This window comes from Salvia hispanica, chromosome 6 (genome assembly GCF_029641045.1).
Source record: "Salvia hispanica isolate PSC_SH4W2 chromosome 6, Shi_PSC_v1, whole genome shotgun sequence".
In the NCBI taxonomy this organism is placed as follows: domain Eukaryota; kingdom Viridiplantae; phylum Streptophyta; class Magnoliopsida; order Lamiales; family Lamiaceae; genus Salvia; species Salvia hispanica.
The window spans coordinates 29584825-29606203 of record NC_142697.1 but is presented as its reverse complement, the minus strand read 5'-3'; the positions used below and the strand labels follow the sequence as shown (position 1 = coordinate 29606203).

Sequence of the window (21379 nt, the reverse complement as noted above, 5' to 3'; positions counted from 1 at the left end):
TAAGTTACTGCATGTACTTCCAATTTTGTAGTGTGATCGAATTGTCAGCACATTAATGCTTTGCTAAATCTTTTTCTCCAAGTTTTCTTGTAAAAGAAGAGGGGTCATGAAACTCCTCTGGTTTTGGAAGGACTAATACTCTGCTTCACAAGAAAATGAAATTGAAATACAAGTTGCTTCAAACATAAATTTTTTTCATTCACATCAAATGCATCATAAACAATATAGAAAATTCAAAATTGTCACCTACCTCGTCTAGCAAGTACAATAAAACCCTATGGTTTGAAGATACAACAACACCATTTATTTGCAATCAAGACATCATGTTGATCCATCTACTTCAACTCTAGTTTGGCTCTGATGTAGCCCTTTGAAATCTGGAATTGATCTGTCATTCCAAAATGTGCCATCAAAAGCCATACATGAGTGAGGAGCTCACCTCCTTGGCTCAGCCTATCAGCATGATCACTCCAACTACATTGCGCCGCTGCAAACAGTAACATATCAATCCAAGCTTGAGTTACTATTTCCCATGTGTTGTCCCCCCTCTTCAGATAGCCAGCAAGTCGACAAGCATCGAAAAGGAGTGATTTGCTTCTGTCTCCTTTCACGTCAGACGGTCTGAACTTAACCTTCTTTGCAGATAACATCTTACAAGCATCAGCCACACTTAATCCCCTCTGATTATCGAAGAATTCAATGGTTTCAGCACACGTGTCTTGGAAACGGATCTGTCCTATCCCACTGGGGAGCATGAATGGGGACGCGATCAGCAAATGCAGCATGTAATTAGATAACAAGATGCAGTCTTTACTGACTCTTTCTGCGGTTTGACTACATATATCTGTAGCTATGTGCCATATGAGAATACGTTGATCGAACTCTATCTCATCGTCCTTGTCGAAACATTTCGCAGCTTTCAAAGTATCGTTGGACCAATAACTGTCCACCTTTATGCGTCCATCTCTCGTAGCTCTTTCTTTGATCATTTTAAAGATCTGTTCTTTTAAGTCGGGTTCAACGGACATGCTCTTAAAACGAAAGATCACATCGAGAAATTGACGGATGTTCAAAATCTGGTACTTGATGTAAGCAATACAACGGTCGATCTTCTCAGGATACCAGTGGAGTTTAGTAGCGCGCTTTGGCGTATATTTGATGCAATGGCTAATAATGTTGTATTGTCCCACCAAATTCGACCATCTCTCTCTTGCCGGAACCAAACGAAAGCGGTAGAGCAGTGATATGAATCCGGGTAGTTTCCCTTCCGGCCTTGTTGTCAGGTCTGATCCCGACAAAATCATCATTTTGTCCGAAACAAAAAAGCACCAGAATGGCATACATCTCCAGAAAAATAGCACCCACCAGCAAGACAAAAGTGATGATCACCTCTGTTTTTGGGTAACTGTTTTTGAGGAAGAGGAAGATGACGAATGTAGCAATGGTGGACGAGCAGCTGAATACGCGGAGAAAGCAGCCTCTCTTCGAGAAGACCAGAGGCGACTTAGTATAGAACAAGTCGTACACCAACCCAAGCTCAATCTCAACTATGTCGAAGGCTTGTTTACTACTCAAATTCGTGAAGTAAGAAACGCTCTCTTCGCGGTCTTGGAAGCTCAGAATCAAGTCCGCGAAGAGCTTCTTGAATGTTCCGAAAAATTCATTGGCCTTCGCCAAGACGTCGCAATCGACGTCTTCATGAGCCTCATGAGTGGATGACGGGACGCCGGGGACTAAATTCCCAAGTTCGACTCTGTATCCCTCTTCCTCTCTAGAAGTCGCCTCGTCCACAAATTTCGCGTAGTTGGGCCCCGGATCCGGCCGAGAAATCAGCGAGTCACGGTACCTGGTACATTTGATCATATTAGTCTCAATTCGCTAACCTTTCAATAATTTGTGACATTCAAATAAATATAACTCCGGGATTGATTTTTAGAATAATAAGAAAAATATTTAGTCAATTCATAAATATTGAGAGGGAAATAGTAGGAAAAAAAAAAAAAAAAAGCAAAATCCCAAATTCTGGTATGCTAGATCTCATATTCGAATTTAATTACGAAATCTCTTTAAAAATACGATTAAAATGGAGAAATTTAGAGGAGATGTGATTACCGGTTTTTACTGGCGTTGTAGAGAACCAGACTCCTTTCGCCGTACTTGACAACTCCGGCGAAGAAGATGACGAGCCAGAGGAAATTCAACGACACGCGCGTGAAAGAGCGGACGTAGACGTAGACGGAGACGCCGACTTGGCTGACGAGGCTGAGAAGGTGGCGAGACCAGAGCTCGTTGTCGGCCAGGGCGTAGGCGGTGATGGTGTCGGGCCCGCCGAGGTGCATCAGGAGGAAAGGCGCCCAGAACACGGTGATTGTGTGCTTTGCGTCGACGGAGTTCTTCTCCGAATCGCCCTCGGCTTGGGAGAGGACGCCGAGGGCGAGGGTGGCGATGGAGTCGGCGGCGAGGTAGCAGAACCAGAGGGTTGGGGAAACCAATTTGTTTCGGGTGTATTTTCGTCTGTTTCCGGTGAAGATGAGGACGAATTGGAAGAAGAGGCTGAGGAGGACCAGGAGGCGGAGCTCCACCGCGTTCCAGATTTTCTGCATTCTGTTGGAGAGAATCGGCGTGATGTCCATGATGTCGGAGATGGGGGTTGCGCGGCTGGTGTTTGATGAAATGTTTGAGTTAGAAGATGGAGGGTCATCTGTGAAGAGGTAGAGATTCAGATACTCAGCTGGAGTTAGCAATAGATTTAGGAGTTCGGATTTCCTAGTCAATACTACAATGAAGTTTTTTCTTTTTTAAATATTATATTAAAGCAAAATTGATTAAAAAAAATCATGATTACTTGTGTTTTGCTTCATTTTAGTTTCTTTATCAATTTTATATCATCAACTTGACGGATATCATCACTAATTGTCTAAATCCAAAATGAGCAAATTACTATATAGTTACTGAAAATTTTAAATTGTGATTGTTAGAACATCCACGACGGTAAAATAAAAATAAACCACGAAGATTCCCATTAGTTTTATGATAAGAATGGCTTGTTAACTTTTGAAATCAAGCAGAAAGTTGACTAATATTTACATTGGCAAAACAATATTATCAAATTATCAATAGTTAATTGACAAGTTGCATATTCTATACTTTCAATCTTGTGACCGCGGCTAAAAATGAATTTGAAGGTCTTCATTGCAAACTTCCTCTTGCTCACGGACTCTCTTACGTGCAGCTCATTTTACAGTACCATCTTCTACAATCTTTTGGCCCAATAAGGACCCAAAACATACATGCTAATGGGCCTAAACAATACGACCCAATGAGTAAAATAACACTCCACAAAATAAAACAAATATATGCCCTTTTGGAAAAAAATAATATCCACTTACAAAATGCATTTTTCGAATCATATAATTTCTGCAAGCATTTCCATCAATGCGTTCATCAGCGTAAAATAAAACCAATTATAATATAAGATTCTGATTTATTAACAAATCTATCAGGAAAATAGAAGCCTCGAAAGTGTATGGTAGGGACACAAACAAATTAACAATTGAGACCATATTGAGAAAAAATGCACAAGTTTATAGGTTAAGCCCAATAATTTCAAATTGCTGGGCTCCATAAGGGCCCAAAAGATATGATACAACACACATGCTGATGGGCTAAAAGAAAGACGGCCCAATAAGGGTTAAAAGATAAGTACATTATTGGGCCCAATAACAGAAAAATCCAGAAAAATAAAATAAATACCGACCAAATTGATATATGTCCTTCTGAAAATTTAAAAAGTACTTCTCATCCGTCCCATTAGAAATTAAATGTTTTTTTTTATTATCCCATTAAAAATGGAACATTTCTAAAAATAAAAAAAACACCATCTCTACTTTTTCCTCTCTGAATTTACTCTCTTTTCATTAACTCACAAAACAACACTACATAAAATCTCGTGCCGAAACTAGATGTTACATATTTAATGGGACGAAGGGAGTAAAATATACCCATTTACAAAATGCATAAGAAGCTGAGGTTTGTGGTCTCATTTTCTTAAGTCAAATAATTTTATCAGGCATTTCGTCACACGAAAATAAAAGAAAAAAAGAGCAACCAATAACATGCTTCTATGTGAAAAATTAAGAAAATTTGATCACAACATGATAAAAATAATACAGAAAAAGTATTAGACATAAATTTCAGGGGTAGTAAATAAGTGGTATCAAACTAAGTTGATGAAATTGAGTGATGGTTTTGAAGATTGAGGTAGTTAATGAGTGGTATCAATTTTTGAAGACACTGCTTACAATTTTGTTAGAATGATTTGAAGTGAGGACTATCATTGAAGTAAAAAGCACTCATAGATCATTAAGGAAAAGAAGATTGAGCTTTTACCTCAGGTTTTCTTCTTCAGACTGATCTCATGAATTAGAAGGTTTTCATTGCCAAGTTCCTCTTGCTCCTCCTTTATTCTTTCAGCTGATTCCACCAAAGATTTACTGCAATACTCCATAGTGATTGACTGGAGTGTTGGTATATCTCCGATGCTCAAAGGAATCTCCTTCAACTTGTATACAAGGCAAAGATGAAGGTGCTGAAGGCGTGGAAAGTGGGCATTGTCCGTGATCCAGATCTCTGGATCACACTCTTCAATTGCTAAGAACTTGAGATTCAAGAATTGGTCTTCGCATGTTTCCCACTCAGACCCACAGAAGGAATGGTTTTTCAGCTTGAGAACTTGAAGAAGGGGCAATGAACCGATTTTTGTCTTCACGTCTTCCCAAGGAAGATAGGTATTTTTTAATGACAACGTCTTGAGGGAATGCGGGAAGCTTAGTTGTTGCATTATATGGGCGAGTTGTGAAGAACCACGAAACCGAAGAGTTTCGAGTTTTTGGAGGCAACAGATATTGTTGAGACGGTAATCATCTTCTTCTCCTGAGGCGTCTTCCTCTCTTGAGACATCTTCTTCTTCAAAGGAGTCTTCCTCTTCTTCTTCCGAGGAGTCTTTTCCCGAGGTATCTACTTTTCTATCATAGCGTATCTTCAGTGTTTTGATATTAGGAATTCTTTTAAGCACCCCATCTCCAAACTTGAGATTCTTCACCTCAATGAGTGTGTGTAGATTTTCCAACACCACCATGTCCTCTTCGTCACTGAGAGGATCGGGGAGACAATATGCACCATCAAGTGTCCCTCCATAGATGATGACAAGCCTGAGTTGAGGCATCTTCCAGATCTCACAAACATAATCCTTAACTTTGTCACTAAATAAAAATAGTGACTGTAAATTCCAGAGAGAATAGACCAAAGAAGGTAATGGTTGCTCATTCAAATTTATAAAATGAATACGCATGTTAACTAGCTCACGAAGAATCTTCTCATAATAATCAGGACTATCTTCTTCCTCTGAGAATTCCGCTAAAAGAACCGTCTTACATAAAACTATATGATAAACTCTTTGGAAATTCCCCAAAAATAAAATTGTTAAGCGATTCAAATTCCAATGATTGAAGGCGAGAAGTTGGATATGTTGGATTATTTGATTCACAAAGTATAGGAACACTCAACAAAGATGAAATATGAAGGATAAGTATATATAGGTTTCTCACAAAAGGATTACAAAATACAATCAAACAAAAGTGCTTCGGCACTACAAAACTCTCTCTCTTTTCCCAACTTAGAGCTACGGCTCTTTTCCACTCCAACTCACACAATTCCTTTTCTTTCTTTCTATCTAAGAGCTTCACACAATTCCTTTTCTTTCTTTCTATCTAAGAGTATCTAAGAGCTTCGGCTCTTACAAACACTCACTCTTCCTTTCTCTCTACTATGAGCTTCGGCTCATTCTCTCTAAATCTCATTCACTACATTTCTTTTTCTCTTATAATACAATGAAGCAAGTACTACTATTTATAAGTAACTAAAGTTGATATATAGCTAACACATGCATGCTACGTGTCCTAATTAGTTTAATTAGGAAGATATCATATAATGACCACATACTCCACCGCCTTACACGTAATGCAAAGGCAATTGTGGCTTCCTTTTAGCCATGAAAACTTCACAAGATTTCATCAACTAAGATGAGGTGGTGATGCACCTACTTCATCATTTTTCTTAATCTTGAAGCAATTGAGTTTAATAAACTCAACAGGATATTCCGATAAGGTGCTTGCACAACGGCGTAGAGGCAGGGACGGAGATACCGGCGGCCAAGCCACCGCTCCAGCGGGGGCTTGGCCGGAACCGGACCCCTACCCCCCCCTATGCAGCCGCGCCCCGCCGGATTTCCGCCCCGGCTTCGGATAGCCTGAATTTTTATGTATACTGCGTCTGTGAGTTTCTGGAAGAGGCGAAGAGGTTGAGAGACCCCCAATTTGAAGAAGACGACACATGGTGAAATTGGGCTTCTAAATTGGGTCATTAATTATATTGGATTGGAGTATTAGACTTGGGCCTTTAATATATAATGATAATAATAATAATAATAATAATAGATAAACTAAAATAGCCTTTATTGAATATAGAAGCCCAAATTTATACTACAAGTAACGTTTCTTCTTCTCCAATTAAAATCATATCGGAGGCGCACGCAAATTACAGCAGCCGCAAAATCATATCAGAAATCAGAGGTCAAGGGTCTCCTATACTTGTAGAAAAATTAAAAGGTTTGATTCTAATTGTGATTTTAACTTTTTACTTTGATTTAATGGCATGAAACCTAAAATTATTTATTATGATTTTAATTCTGTTGCTTGAATAGGAAAAACATAATTAACCTTTGAGAATTGTGATAACACAAGTTTTTGAATCATTACAATTTGATATATAAAAATATGCAGTTGTGGCATGAATTTAACATAAATGTTTTTCTAATGCAGTATCTTACTTTCTTATTAGTAGATTACACGTTGCAATAATTTAAAATGTACGAATGCAAATTATCTAATTAATCTTGTTTATTCTTGGCTACAGTTATGCATCGATATTTTAAAAAATCAAGGAATGATTCAACTTCTAGTTCGAGTATTGCAACCCCGAATTCGACTGTGAACCAGGATGGAATCAATGTTGCAAGTTTTGAAGCTAATTCTGAAAACATAGTTAGTGACCCGAATGCGATTTTGAATCAAGAAAGAATCAATATTGAAGTTAATCCGGAAAACATAGTTAGTGACCCGGGGCTACGGAGTCCTATTGCTAGTTATGATGTTCAAATAAGGGATCGCATTCGAAGAGAATATGTCTCTAAGGGGCCTTGTCAACCGAAAGGTCATGTCTTTAGGAAAACTTCGTATGGTAAAGAGAAAAGGAGCTTCCAAGCTAAATGGTTTGAAAAACATATATGGTTGGAATATAGTGTTGAAAAAGAAGCGGCATTTTGTTTTTGGTGTTATCTTTTCAAGCCTATTAATGCCAATCGTTTTGGAGATGATGTATTCGTGAGTACGGGCTTTAAAAATTGGAAAAAGGCGCTTGCTATTTTTAGAGAACATGAAGGTTCAGCAAATAGCACACATGATCAGGCCAGAATACTTTTTGAAGGGTTTAAAAATCAAAGACAAAGTGTTGATTACAATTTGAGGAAATATGATAAGGAAGACGAAGTCAACTACCGCATTCGCTTGACTGCTTCTTTAGATGTGATTCGATTATTGTTAAGACAGGGATTGCCATTTCGTGGGAATGATGAATCATTTGCGTCTACAAACAAGGGAAACTTTCTAGAGATACTTAAATGGTATTGTGAGCATAAAGAAGAGGTAGCTGCAGTTACATTGGAGAACGCTCCACGTAATAATCAGATGACTAGTCCTTTGATTCAAAAGGAATTATCAAATTGTTGTGCTGTTGAGACTACGAAAGTTATTTTGGAAGATATTGAAAATCGCAAATTCTCTCTATTGGTTGATGAAGCGCGAGATTCATCGATAAAAGAGCAAATGGCTTTGGTTATTAGATACGTGAACAATAATGGAGAGATTATAGAAAGATTCTTAGCCTTGGTACATGATACTACAGCAAAGTCATTGAAGGAAGGGATTGACTCAGTGTTTGCTAAGCATGCTTTATCTTTATCACGGTTAAGAGGTCAAGGCTATGATGGTGCATCAAATATGCGGGGTGAGTACAATGGTCTGAAAACCCTTATACTGAATGAAAATAGATCTGCGAAGTACATCCATTGTTTTGCTCATCAGCTCCAACTAGTCGTGGTAAATGTTACAAAACAACATGGTGCTATAAGTGACTTTTTCACCATTGTCACTATGATTGTAAATACATGTGGAACATCTTGTAAAAGGAGAGACAAACTACGACAAGCTGAGCATGAGAAAATTGTCAAATCTCTAGAAAGGGAAGAGATTAAAAGTGGAAGAGGTTTAAATCAAGAGATGAGTTTAAGGCGGCCGGGTGACACTCGATGGGGATCACACTTCACTACTTTGCTTCGTCTAAAAGGTATGTGGTCATCGGTAATTGAAGTACTTGAAAATGTGTATGAAGATGGTACTAATCCAGATAATAAAGGTATATCAAAAACATTGAGTATGAGGCTTGGAAGCTATGACTTTGTTTTTATTTTACACTTGATGATTGAGTTGCTTGGGTCAACAAATGATTTGTCAAAAGTTTTGCAACTTCGGGATCAAAATATAGTTCAAGCTATATCTTTGATTTATACAACTAAAAGGACTTTGCAAGACTTTCGGGAGACGGTTGGATGAAGCTCGTAAAAATTGTAAAGACGTTATATTTGAATTGAAATTTTTGGTATTATTGTTATTATTATTATATTATTATTGTTATTATTATTTTTAAGGATTTCAGCACCGGCTTATTTGAAAGTCTAGTTCCGTCCCTGCGTAGAGGCTTTGGAATGATCCGCTCATCCGACACAGAAAAAAGGTTCAATTTTCGAGCTTCTCTTAAACATAGGTCCGCTAAAAGGTCATGCATTTTGAATGAACGATTGCCTTTTTTAACTAGCATAAGATTTCTATCAACAAGTTCATCTAAATACTCTTCTGTTGCCTCTTCCAAACTTTTCCCATTAATTGGTTTTATAAGTCCCCTAGCAACCAAAAATTGGCTGCTAAAAATTGGAATCTTATAAGCATTATATATTCCCAAAAAGAGAAAACATGGCTTTAAATGAACTGGTAAATGATTATAGCTCATGTATAATACTTCGAGGCAACTCTCCTTATCATCCAAACTAACAATTGAACTTAATTTTTTTTCTACGATCACCCAATTTTCTCTTGTTCGTTCAGATTTTGATAAGAGTCTCCCTATCACAGCCACAAACAACGGAAGTCCTTGACAACTTTCCACAATCCTCTTTCCAATATCCTCCAACTCAAGAGGACAACTTTCTTTCCCAAACACAGATTTGGAAAATAGGTCCCAACTAGCATACTCATCCAAAAATTTCATATCAAGACCGTTGGAGTAGTTAAAATGAGATGCCAAGTTTGATAGTCTTGTCGTCACTTCCATTCTACTTCCATTTCTATTATGCGGGAAGAATCTCCTAACTTGATCCCATGCCTCAATATTCCACATATCATCTATCACAATAAAATACCTCCTTCTTATCAAATATTGGTACAAATCTAATCCCAATTCATCTTCACTCAAATCTCTCATGCGGTTCTCCTTCTTGTTTACTTGATCAAGAATTTGTCCAAGAATTTCTCGTGCATTATACCCTCGAGAAATTGTTGACCACGCACAAACATCAAAATGTTGTTGGACAAGTGGACTTACAAAGATATTCCGAGCAAGAGTGGTCTTGCCTATCCCACCCATTCCAACGATTGGGAGAATTTGGAGATCGGGTCCTCCTATAGTGATCTTGTCCAGCATTTGCAATAAGACATCATCAAAACCAATCATAGTAACGTTTTTAGCCGTCGATGTAGATCTAGATAAGTCTCTAGCAGCAGAAGGAGTCACAAACTCTTTGATGCGTAGTTGATTTTGGAGTACCATCTTCTCTTTAATCTCAACGTTGATCAAATTCATGTTTTCTATCGCCTTCTGCAAACCTGTTAAAAACAAACTATCAAATTACAAATTTATCTATACAAGTTGAGGCTTCAACAATTTTGTTAATCTAAGACCTTGATAGAATTGAATGGATGTGATCTTTTGTGCATCATTTCTTAAACGAGCAAGAATTTGGTCGCCGGCATACATCTCGATCACATCTTCAGCAGCGTGAGCCGCTTCTGCAATTCGATTCTCCCACGCATCTTCTTCTTTCGTGTAGCCACTGTGGGGAGAATAGCCTTGGAGAAATTCTTGCAAGGAAGTAATTAGTTGAGTGAGAGATTCAACTTGTTGGTGGTCGATGGAAATCGGAGGATTCGGATGAGTTTGAATTTCATCTATGAAAAGCATAACAGAAACTAGAGCTCCATAAGCAGCCATTTCTCACTTTTTTTTTTTTTTTTTTTTAAATTTTGTGAAGCAGAAGTGTAGGAGATTTCTATGGCTTTAATTCGTTAGATGATTCAAAGATGATAAGAAGAGAAATTCTAGCCGCGTATAGTTATTTTCATATTTCTTACACGTTAAGCTCTTCGATATCTTGGCCCAATAAGGACCCATAAGATAAGAGCTAAAAGAAGACGGCCCAATGAGGACCCAGGCTAACCACGGACTCTAATTCTACTCAATGAATCAACCATTAGTGATCCACTTAGGCACAGAGCAAAATACCATGATCCACATTCAAACCCAAAGTACTCAAACACAATCTCATGACAGAGAAGTAGACAACCTTAATTCATTATGCAATTTTCTTTGTGTGTTGCCACCTTCTCTGATGGTATCCTATTCAAGACTAGATGTTTTGTGATATGTGTGAAGTTCATGTCTAATACCACAAACCTACTTTTAAGTAAAAATAGTTGCCGTTATAATCCCAAAGTAGAAAAACAACATTATGTCTTTACAAAAGAAATGCGCTCAAACGTAAAAGGAAACATACAATATAGTAATATAAAAGCAAATTACATAATACTACATGTTTGGAACAAAAGAATACAAACCATATATGAACTCTCTTTCTACTCAATCAAACCAGTCTTGTTAGCCAACTCTTTCCCACCACAACGCAGGCTGTTACAGACGTTCTCCGCAACGTGTCTGATTAACTAACTTCTCGTGAGGTTTTGCAATCAATCCTCCGGCGTTGCTCGAAGAAAAGATCACGATCTTGCTGTTCACAGACGTTCTCCGTGAGACAGCGAGAGAGAAAACGAAAATATGTTCTTGTTGCACAAGTTAGGTTTAGGGGAAATATTTCATTAAAAAATATGGCCAATAAAATACCCTATTTATAGACTAAGGACCCTAGGGCGGTTCGACTTAACCTAGACGTTCGGGAAAGAACCACAAAGAAAACCCGAACGGGGCTTATAGTTTTGGCCTGACACAACAGAATTAAAATAACGTCTCAAAATATAATATTCTAAATAATCAAAAATAAAAGGCAACAACTAACTAAGGAAACTAACGCTTCCTCAATTCTTGTACCGGTCTGGTGGCTTCAAACCTTCTCTCGGTCTTAATGATCGCGTGGCAGTGGCGTTGCTTACGTTGGGTTCATCCGCTGCCTCGCTTGTATCAGGTATCTCCTCCGAGCTGCTGTCATTCCCCTTCTCATCCTCCTTGTTGCTATTGGTTGAGACAACAGTAGAGCTCATATCAACTCCCCCCCCCCCCGTTAAGCACCACCTTGTCCTCAAGGTGCACATCTGGGTATCGAACAGAAATGGAGTCCCACGGCTCCCACGAAGGTGTGTCTCCGTCCGACCAGCGGATCAGCACCTGTTTCTCCGGCTTGCCGTTGCGCCAAATGATCTTAGAATCAATAACAGCTTCTGGTTTCATAATTGGACGGTCTCCCATAAACTCATCTGGTAACTTCACGCCATCCACATCACCTTCACCCACGACGAACTCCCTAAGAAGACTGACATGAAAAACATTGTGGATGCGGCTCCCCTCCGGCAGGCGCAGGCGATACGCCACTGGACCTACTCTCTGCGTGATTTCAAAGGGCCCGTAATAACGCTTTGCTAACTTGGCAGATTGGGGTCTCGCTACAGAATGCTAATGCTGACGATAGGGCTGAAGCTTTAACCAAACCACATCGCCAACCTCAAATTCGACATGGCGGCGGTGTCTGTTAGCCACCGCGGTCATCCGCTGTTGTGCACGTTCTAGATTTCTCCGGAGCACCACCAGTAACTCACTCCATTAGCGAATAAGATCAGCGACAAGAGGAGGAGTCTTCGCCGATGGCGGGGCTGCCACCAATGGTGGGGGTTCTCTCCCATAAAGCGCCTTGTACGGCGACATTCCCAAACCTGAATGATGAAAACAATTAAGGGCCAACTCCGCCCACGGAAGAAAATTTGACCATTTTGACGGTTTATCCGCAGTGAAGGCTCGCAAATATTGTTCAAGGCCCCTATTCCGTACCTCCGTCTGACCATCGGATTAGGGATGATAGGCGGTCGTGAAATGAAGTTTAGTGCCACTCAACCACATAATATCCTCCCAAACTGCATTCAAGAAGACCGAGTCTCTGTCTGAAACCAACGTTTTAGGAAATCCATGATGACGAACTACCACATTCACAAATAACTGAGCCACGCGCATGGCATCGAAGCGAGGCGGTAGTGGGGCAAAATGTGCATACTTGGATAACCGATCCACCACCACCATAATAGTAGTGTACCCGCGAGATTGGGGCAGTCCAGTGATGAAATCCATCGAAACATCCTCCCATACCTGCGACGGAACTGGTAATGGCTGCAAAAGACCCGCAGGTTTTTGGGTCGAATACGTAGTGGATTGACACACAATGCACTCATCAACAAATCGCTTAATATCCTTTCGCATCTTCGGCCAAAAGAAACCCGCTGCCAAGAGACGAAACGTCCGTTCATGACCTGGGTGACCCGCCAAAGGAGAGCAATGGTGTTCCTCCAAGAGCTGGCGTCTAGCCGCTGACTGTGGGCTAACTAGAACTCGCCGATTATAGTATATGAGACCATCCACCACTGTCAGATGTTGCAGCGCCTCCCCAGCTGCAATTTTTGCCGCAAGCTCGATCAGGTCTGGGAGGGTAGTTACCTCGTCACGTGACAACTGCAGTATCAGCGGCATTGGGCGTGCCATGACGATAAAAGCTTGGGCGTCCACGCTGTCGAGCTCGCTAGGCGTGTCAGCCGGCGCCGGTACAACCGCTGCCCCGGGGAACGGCGGTACATCATCAGGCTCCTCTCTCCGGGATAAAGCGTCCGCCGCTTTATTTGTAATGCCTCGCTTATACTCAATTTTAAACTTGTACCCCATCAGCTTTCTGACGTAAAGCTGTTGGTCCGGTGTCTGCACAACTTGCTGCAGGAGTTCCTTCAAATTTTTCTGATCACTACGAATAATGAATTCCCTGCCCAATAAATACTGTCTCCACTTTTGAACTGCCTCTACTATTGCATATAACTCCTTATGATAGGTCGAGGCCACTCGCCGACGAGGCCCAAGCTTCTTGCTGAAAAATGCAATGGGGTGATTATCCTGTAAGAGCACAGCGCCAATCCCCATGTCAGATGCGTCTGTTTCCACACAAAATTTAAGCGTAAAATTGGGCAGACGTAACACCGGAGCCAATGTCATTGCCATCTTCAATGCCTCAAAAGTTGCCCCTGCCTCCGAATTCCATACAAAGGCCTCCTTCTTCAAAAGATCAGTCAAGGGCGCGGCGATCATGGCATAATGTTCAACAAACCTGCGATAGTAACCTGTGAGCCCCAAAAAACCGCGCAGCTGTTTCACCGTCTTGGGAACGGGCCAGGCTGTCATGGCATCGACTTTCGACGGGTCCGCCTTCAGTAGGCCATCCGAGATAAGGTGACCCAAATACTCCACCGTTGAACTACAAAAAGAGCATTTAGAGAGCTTCACGAAAAATTGATTTGCTGTGAGGATAGTGAGGACAGCCGTCAAGTGCTCCGAGTGGGTCTCCAAGGTTGGGCTGTACACGAGTATGTCGTCGAAGAACACAATCACACACTTCCGCAGTAATGGCTGAAAAATAGCATTCATAGTGGCCTGAAAAGTGGACGGTGCATTCGTAAGCCCAAACGGCATTAACAGGAATTCAAAGTGCCCGTCATGCGTCCTGAAAGCCGTTTTAAATATATCATCTTCATGCATCCGTAACTAGTGATACCCCGACCGAAGATCCAACTTAGTGAAGAATTTTGCACTGCCCAACTCATCAAATAATTCATCGGCTGTGGGAATGGGAAAGTGATCTGGGACTGTTGCCGCATTAAGAGCCCGATAATCAATACAAAACCTGAACGTACCGTCCTTCTTACGAATGAGCAACACGGGAGAGGAAAAAGGACTCTGACTACGCTGTATAATCCCCTGCTCCAACATGTCTCTCACCTGTTTCTCGATCTCGGCCTTCTGAAAATATGGGTAGCGATACGGGCGCACATTAATCGGTTGTGTACCAGGCAAAAGGTGTATCCGATGATCGAAAAGGCGCTGTGGTGGCATGCCCCGGGGCTGACTGAAAACCGACCTGTACTGTTCCAAGACACTAATAATGACTTCCGGAAGATCAGCCGGGAACTTCTCCCCTGAATCTCCTGACGCGATCTGCAATTCCTCATTAATAGGTAAAATCTCATAAAACTCATTGTCTGCAGCGTGCGCCGTCAACATTGACAGCGATTGAAGAGAAATCTGTCTCGGAGATGGTGGAACCCCCTTCAAGAAAACCGAATTACCATCTCGGTTGAAATCCAAAGTCTTCTCTACAAAATCAGCCGAAATCTTGCCCAATGATTCTAGCCACTTCATTCCCAAGATCACATCCGGACCGTGGTGTGCAAGAATATGTAAATCTACTAAAAATAACGTACCTTGCATGGTCAGCTTCGCCTGACGGGCGATGTGGGTGCACGATAAAGAGGCTCCATTTCCCACCAAGACCCGAAACGGTCGAATAGGCGAAAGTACCAACCGCAGAGATTCTGCTATTCACGGATGTAAGAAATCCAACATGGTGCCTGTGTCGATCAGCACACGCACTGCCTCGCCTTCAATTGTGCCTCCCACAATAAATGGCTTCGAGCTGCCTCCGCCCTCCAACGCGTGCAAGTGGGAGAGGTAAGCCGTGATCAGCTCCCCTTCTGGTTCCCGATCATGTAACGCCTCGTCCTGCGGCACTTCTAACTCGTCATCGATGTAACATAGTAACTTTACTTTGCAGACGTGGCCCATCACCCACTTCTCTGGGCAATGCCAACATAACCCACGTCGTGAACGATGATTATATGTGTGGATTGTGGGATGGATGAAGGTGTAGAGACGGAGAAGGATTAGAGGCTCTGAGATAGAGATTATGAATTAGGTTAGAGGTATTTATAGGCTGGAAAAAGGTTTATTTTTTGATAATTTCGTGGCCTTCAAGAAATAGGAGAGATTGGGCTTCACAATATAATAATTTCTTTTCTTCCGTGAATTTCCGCCTAAATTCTCGCCAGCTTTGACTGCACTGCGCAATGTTCGTAGAATAGCCATAACTTTCTCCACGGAACTCCGATTGAGACGTGCGAGATATCCACGCGAATATCTTTCGAAGACGAAGAGAATGGTATGAATTAAGCACTGATAAGACTTCAAAATCGCTGGCAGAATAAGCTCGAACAGAGGCTGCTGCACCTTGGCCTTTTTGCACCTTTTTCTATCTTTTTCTATCATTTATCAACAAACACATTAAAAATACCAACATTAAAAATACCAAATGTATAACATATGCAATTTAAGAACATAATTTTGCATGATTGACATTTAAAACGGGTCAAATCTAGCCCTTAAAAACATGCAAAATCCGTGTTTGTCACATAGCACAATCAAAGTGCAATGCAAATCCGCAACCTTCACTGCAGCAATATGCAAGTTTCTTCAACAAGTGAAATCCACAGCAATGGCACTTGCTAGATGCGTGTGCTAATACACATGTGTGATGCGGGTGAGATGCATGCCTTATAGCTGATGGTAGCGGTGCACATTTCACATCTATTATCATTTTGCACTCTTCACACTCATACACCATTCCATTTGTGATCAAACCACAAATCCTACATATACGTAGACTCGTATCCATATCTAATTTTGAGGTGGTATAGAGTTTGAATGTATGACTTTTTGAAGAATTTATGCATTCACCATATAAGGGCGATGTCGAAGAAGATGGTGAGAAAGTTTCGGGTAAAAAGTAGCAAATGGAGTGGACGAAGCATTTGCAAGCTTCGTCACACTCATAATATGGAGGAGAAGATATGGGTGTTACACACACATCGCATATCTCCAACTCATCATCTTCCTCATCCATCATTTTGTTGTGATCATCTTTATTGGACGACTCTGGAACCAGCCTCAAATGGTGCTTGTGGTGATCGAATAAAAATGAAGTGGCTTGCGGCATATCCGATGTTGAATTATCTTTTAGATCTACCTTGGTACTAAACCAGTCGATCAAGTTCTTGTAATTTCCAGAATCATATGGCAGTGGCTGGCCTACCCGCTTCACGAAAGGTGTGATCAACTTCTTGGATATGTCACGAGCATTTAGCGGGAACCCAATCACATCTTTATCTTCACTGCAATGATCAATAACAAATTATTAGTACTCCATTCATCAATCATGGTTATATATATAGAGGAGCATTAGGGTGTCACCATGTTTAGAGTGACAACATACCACTAATCCTAGCCCTTAGATCTATAAGATGGACGCCTAGGATTGAATTGATCAAATAGAGTTCGGATTGCAGTCTTATGTGTTGGATATTGCAGTCGTGTGTATTTTGTCAATCCCAAAAAATTATATTAGAAACGGATTGGGTAATATGTAAACTGCAAATACTACTTGATAATACTGCAATATTCATAGAGTAATACTGCAATCTGGTAAGGTAAAAAACTATTACGAATGATGCATACGCATAACAAATTCCTACTGCCTCAGATGCGAGGTCCAGACCCTCAGCCATCTCGACAGCATTCTCCTCTTCAGCTGCGGATTTTGATTCTGATTCACTCTTGATGGTTGTGCAGCAATCTTCCTCAATGTTCGCATCCAAAGTCAACAGGCAAGGCAGTGGTTAATCCTGAATGAGTGGTGACTGGATCTACCCCTTCTCTCCTTAGCCAGTTGGACTCGGTGTCTTTAAACTGCGGAACACAAAAAATAAAAAAAAGTTTAATTACAATATTTACACCAAAATTCTTAACAAAAGCACATGATACGCCATCCATCCCCGGCAACGGCGCCATTTGACAAGACGAGGTTTTTATTGGCGGCGACTCTTGTTTGTGCGTGTCAACTGGCCAAGAGGGTGCCTAGACCTAGCTATGTCGTTGGGTCTGTGCCTAAAACCTCTTGTCAACAAAAATACCTCAACCCATTTCTACTGGCTAGTATAGTGGAGTAAGGGTCGATCCCACAGAGATGGATGTAGGTGAAGTGCAATTGCAAAGACATTTTGGAAGGGTTGGTTAGCTACCACGCTTTTGGGGTTGAGTTCTACCTAGGCGTAAAATTAAAATGAGACTCTACCTATACTGACCAGTAGGTAACTAAATGCTTAATACTATTGGATGTGTACGTGAATGTGAAAGTTGGACACCTAGTTATGCATATGAGAAGCTACTAGACGAAACTTACTAAAAATGGCTAGACAAAAGGTAAAGGGAATCAAAGGACATGCTGGCAGACTGGTTGTTGGGTTTGCAGAAAAGCTGAAAAAAGTGCAAGTACAAAAGCAAAAAGTAACAAAAGCAACATATCTTTGATTGTGACATTTTCTTCTTCACCAAGCTAAACTAACCAGATCTAACAAACTCCATTGATGAATGCTCAAGTTCAAAAATTCGTAAATGCAATATTTAACTTGAAATTGAGAACGAAAGCAAGAAAAACTGAAATTTACGCATACTGGTCAACAGGACAAGGTGACAGAAACAAGTAGAAACGAATTCCATGCATCTTTGAGAGATTTAAATCGATTAAAACTTGTAAACACTTAAGGAAAGATTAGATCTAACTAAGCTAGGTAGATTCAAGCACTTAAGCAACAGAAATCAACATAAAACTACCATGTTTACCAGATCTAACTAACTAGAGAGATTTAAAGCAATAACAAAGCTGAAACTCAAATAAAACCATAAAAACTTAACTTCATTCAAACATTCAAACCAAAAGATGCTTCAAACAGATTAACTACTAAAATCCGAGACAAATGCAAGTAAAAAAAGTTCTTAAACTAAGAAAGCATTAAAAGAAAGCATGTAAATGGCTGATGGCTTCTTCTGAAACTGGAACTGGACTACGGCGGCTGGAATGATTCAGGCATGATGACTCCCCGCCGGCTGGTGGCCGGAATCTTCATGGCAGGCTGCTGCATTTATAGAGTGGAACTTAGAGCTAATGGAGCTATTCTCCCACAAAGTGTTCTCAAAGTGATGATAAAAGTGATAAGTCCAAAGTCTCTTTATGTTCAACTCCTATTTATAGGGTGGCTTGCCCTAATTTCTAGGGTTGCCTCTTCATGCGAAACGACAACTTTGCCCCTCTTTAGTAGGTGATTGTTCGAAGCAAGTCCTTCCTTCTCGTGTCCAGTTCCGTGTCATCCATCCTGGCCAGTTTGCACTTTTTCTGCCCATACTGGCCAGTTGCACACTTTTTTACTGTTTTTTCACGCCAATTCCTTCTGATCCTTTCCTCCTGATTTAGTACCTCAACCTGCACACTTTAGCAACTATTTTGCAGATATTATCCAATAAAGCACGTTATACCGACCAGTAACCAAGGCGTAGAACGAGACTCATCAAATACAAAAGAACAAACTGAAACGAAATTACAATGGAAAAATCGAAACAGTAGAACCGTAAAAGGAATTTAGCCGAGTCGAGGAGGCCTCTTTCCGCAAGACGAGATATGTGAAAGTGCAGGTTTTCTCTCGGTCAACGTATATTTTGAAAGTGTATCCAACTGATCAGGATGAGATTCCCGACCTAGCTGAGTCGTTGGCACGATAACCGGAACCTGGTATCAAACAAATATTCCTCAACCCACTTCTACTGATTAGTATAATGGAGGTAAGGGTCGAATCCCACAAGGATGGACACGTTCGGATACTGCGGTAACATTTCTAGGTGTTTTTGGTTAGCTACCACGCTTGGGTTGAGATTTTACCTAGGCATGAAATAAAGGTGGTACTCTACTGACTAATAGGCGTGAAAATAACAGGCATGTGGTTGTGTTCGTGAAAATAGGGGACAAGGTGTCTCAGAGGTATATGAAAAGTAGACAGTTACTAAAAGAGGAAATTTAGACAACAAGGTATATCTGGTGGCTGGTTGGCTCTCTGACAGGCCTGGAAGGTACAACTGAAAAGTAGGAAACAAAAGCAAAAGTAACTTAAAAGTAAAGTGGTCCAAACTAAAGTTGATTTTGACGTTTTCTTCTTCACCAAGCATTAACAGAAATCATATGAACACAAACGCCATAACTAAACTCAGATTCATGACTTCAAACTCAAGATCTATTGATTTAAAAAATACTCAAACTTAAGATGGACGGTGGACTGCAGTTTTATCTCTACTGACTGACATGCAAGGTGGTGATTACAGTGCGGATCGAAAGACTCATGCACGAAAACTCAGACTGAAACATAACTATAAAATTTGATCAACAACCACAGATCTAGCTTACTCGAAAGAAAATACATGCACGCACTTAAAAGTTAAAAGCGATAACTAAATCTAACTTTCCTAGGCAGAATGAAGCAAACTCAAACCAAAGAGACATTCGGAATAGAAATTTCATAGCTTAAACGTTGGATCTTCACTAAGTACTTCAAAAGGCAACCAAGATAAATGTTTGCAACAAATCCAACGAAGAAAGCAGGAAAAGATTAAACTAAACGGCAAATAACGATTGTTTTGCCACTCCGGGCGGTGATACTGCTATACTACTCCGACAAACTGGCTGGAACGGTGGAGCGATGATTTCTCCGGCAGACTCTTGGACGTCAAGTGACCATAGCTGTGGCGAGGAACGAGAGATTGGATAATGCTGAAGGACTGATCTTCTAGAGAGAATTCTACTAAGTGTGTATGAGAACCGAACTTGCGAACTCTTAACCTCTCTCCAAGTGGCTTCTTTTATAAGGAGGCTTGCCCTTGCTTTTAGGGTAGACTTCCTTCACGAATTTGACCTTTCTGCCCTTGTTAATGATCATCCCAACTATCCTTCTTCTTCATCTCGGGCCTCTCTTTTTTCTGGCATGCATCCTGGCCAATATTGCACCCTTCCTAGCACTCTTTTCACTTGTGTCACCCGAATTGTCTCCTACTGACTTGGATCCATCAATCCTGCACACTTAAGCAACTGTTTTGCAGATAATACATGCATTTCACGACATACTGATCAGTAACCAAGGCTTAGAATACGACTTATCAAACTGCTCACACTTACCACATGCTTGTCCTCAAGCATAAAGACAAACAAAAAAGAAATAAGTCGCATTCGAGCCTGGTTACTCCCCCTGACCGACTCTACCTAACTAGACTCAAGACTCTGACGCAAAGGAAAAAGAAAACAAACAACGACACAAACACGTAATATATATAATTAACTTAAACACATAGAACGGGCTATATTTTCAACCACCCCTCCCCTCGAGATCAGGTGCAATCCGGCTTTAGGCAGCCTTGAACTTCCGCCGCCCCCCTTTTCTCCACAGTCAGTATATCCGCTTGTCAGGACCACCCAGTCCTAGGCCAAACACTGGTTCACTCAGTCACTCATTCCTCACAGGGGATGTTAGGACTGTTTTCTCTCAATGCTGAACCACAGATGTTTCGGACTCAGATCCCACGTGCAGCTCCTGAAGGTCTTTAAGGCTTGTAACGGGGCTATTGGTTTGTAATGTTTGGGGTGGTTGTTCCTAAGGCTCTAAGGTTCAAAAAACTAACTACTTATTTGATGAGGGAGAACTGTGTGTATTCGAGCTTCTGGTTAGGGCTTCTTCTTCGGCTGGACAATTTCTGACATTGGCTTCCAACTGGTCAGTAGCTTCCTTGTGGCTTCGCCACCCTTATTCCTTCTTCCTCCTTTCTCTTTTTGTGGTCAAGTATCTGCGACCATTTTCTTCGGTTTTCTTTCCTGTGGCTTTGCCACCCTTATACCTTATTCTATTTTTGGATCTGGAATTTTTTTTTTTCCAGATCGATTTTCTCCTTCTTTCTTTTCTTTTCTTTCTTCAGCTGG

General features: G+C 40.8%; 3 protein-coding genes and 1 pseudogene across 4 annotated transcripts; 1 reads left to right on the top strand and 3 right to left on the bottom strand.

Moving 5' to 3' along the window:
• Positions 1–195: 195 nt before the first annotated feature.
• LOC125208040 (uncharacterized) lies at positions 196–2749 on the bottom strand (annotated as a pseudogene). The gene is made up of 2 exons (XR_016132610.1): positions 2113–2749; positions 196–1846 (listed from the first exon to the last, which is right to left on the bottom strand). The product of XR_016132610.1 is annotated as an uncharacterized LOC125208040 (transcript).
• A 4225-nt stretch (positions 2750–6974) lies between these two features.
• Positions 6975–8726, top strand: LOC148923525 (uncharacterized). The gene has a single exon (XM_089061521.1). The coding sequence runs from the start codon at positions 6975–6977 to the stop codon at positions 8724–8726; it is 1752 nt and encodes a 583-aa protein (XP_088917647.1).
• A 64-nt stretch (positions 8727–8790) lies between these two features.
• Positions 8791–10503, bottom strand: LOC125206541 (putative late blight resistance protein homolog R1A-10). Its single transcript, XM_048105789.2, has 2 exons — positions 10128–10503; positions 8791–10052 (listed from the first exon to the last, which is right to left on the bottom strand). The coding sequence occupies exons 1-2, from the start codon at positions 10435–10437 to the stop codon at positions 8791–8793; spliced, it is 1572 nt and encodes a 523-aa protein (XP_047961746.2). The 5' UTR covers positions 10438–10503.
• A 1215-nt stretch (positions 10504–11718) lies between these two features.
• LOC148923524 (uncharacterized) lies at positions 11719–12219 on the bottom strand. The gene is made up of 2 exons (XM_089061520.1): positions 12163–12219; positions 11719–12057 (listed from the first exon to the last, which is right to left on the bottom strand). The coding sequence occupies exons 1-2, from the start codon at positions 12217–12219 to the stop codon at positions 11719–11721; spliced, it is 396 nt and encodes a 131-aa protein (XP_088917646.1).
• Positions 12220–21379: the final 9160 nt, after the last annotated feature.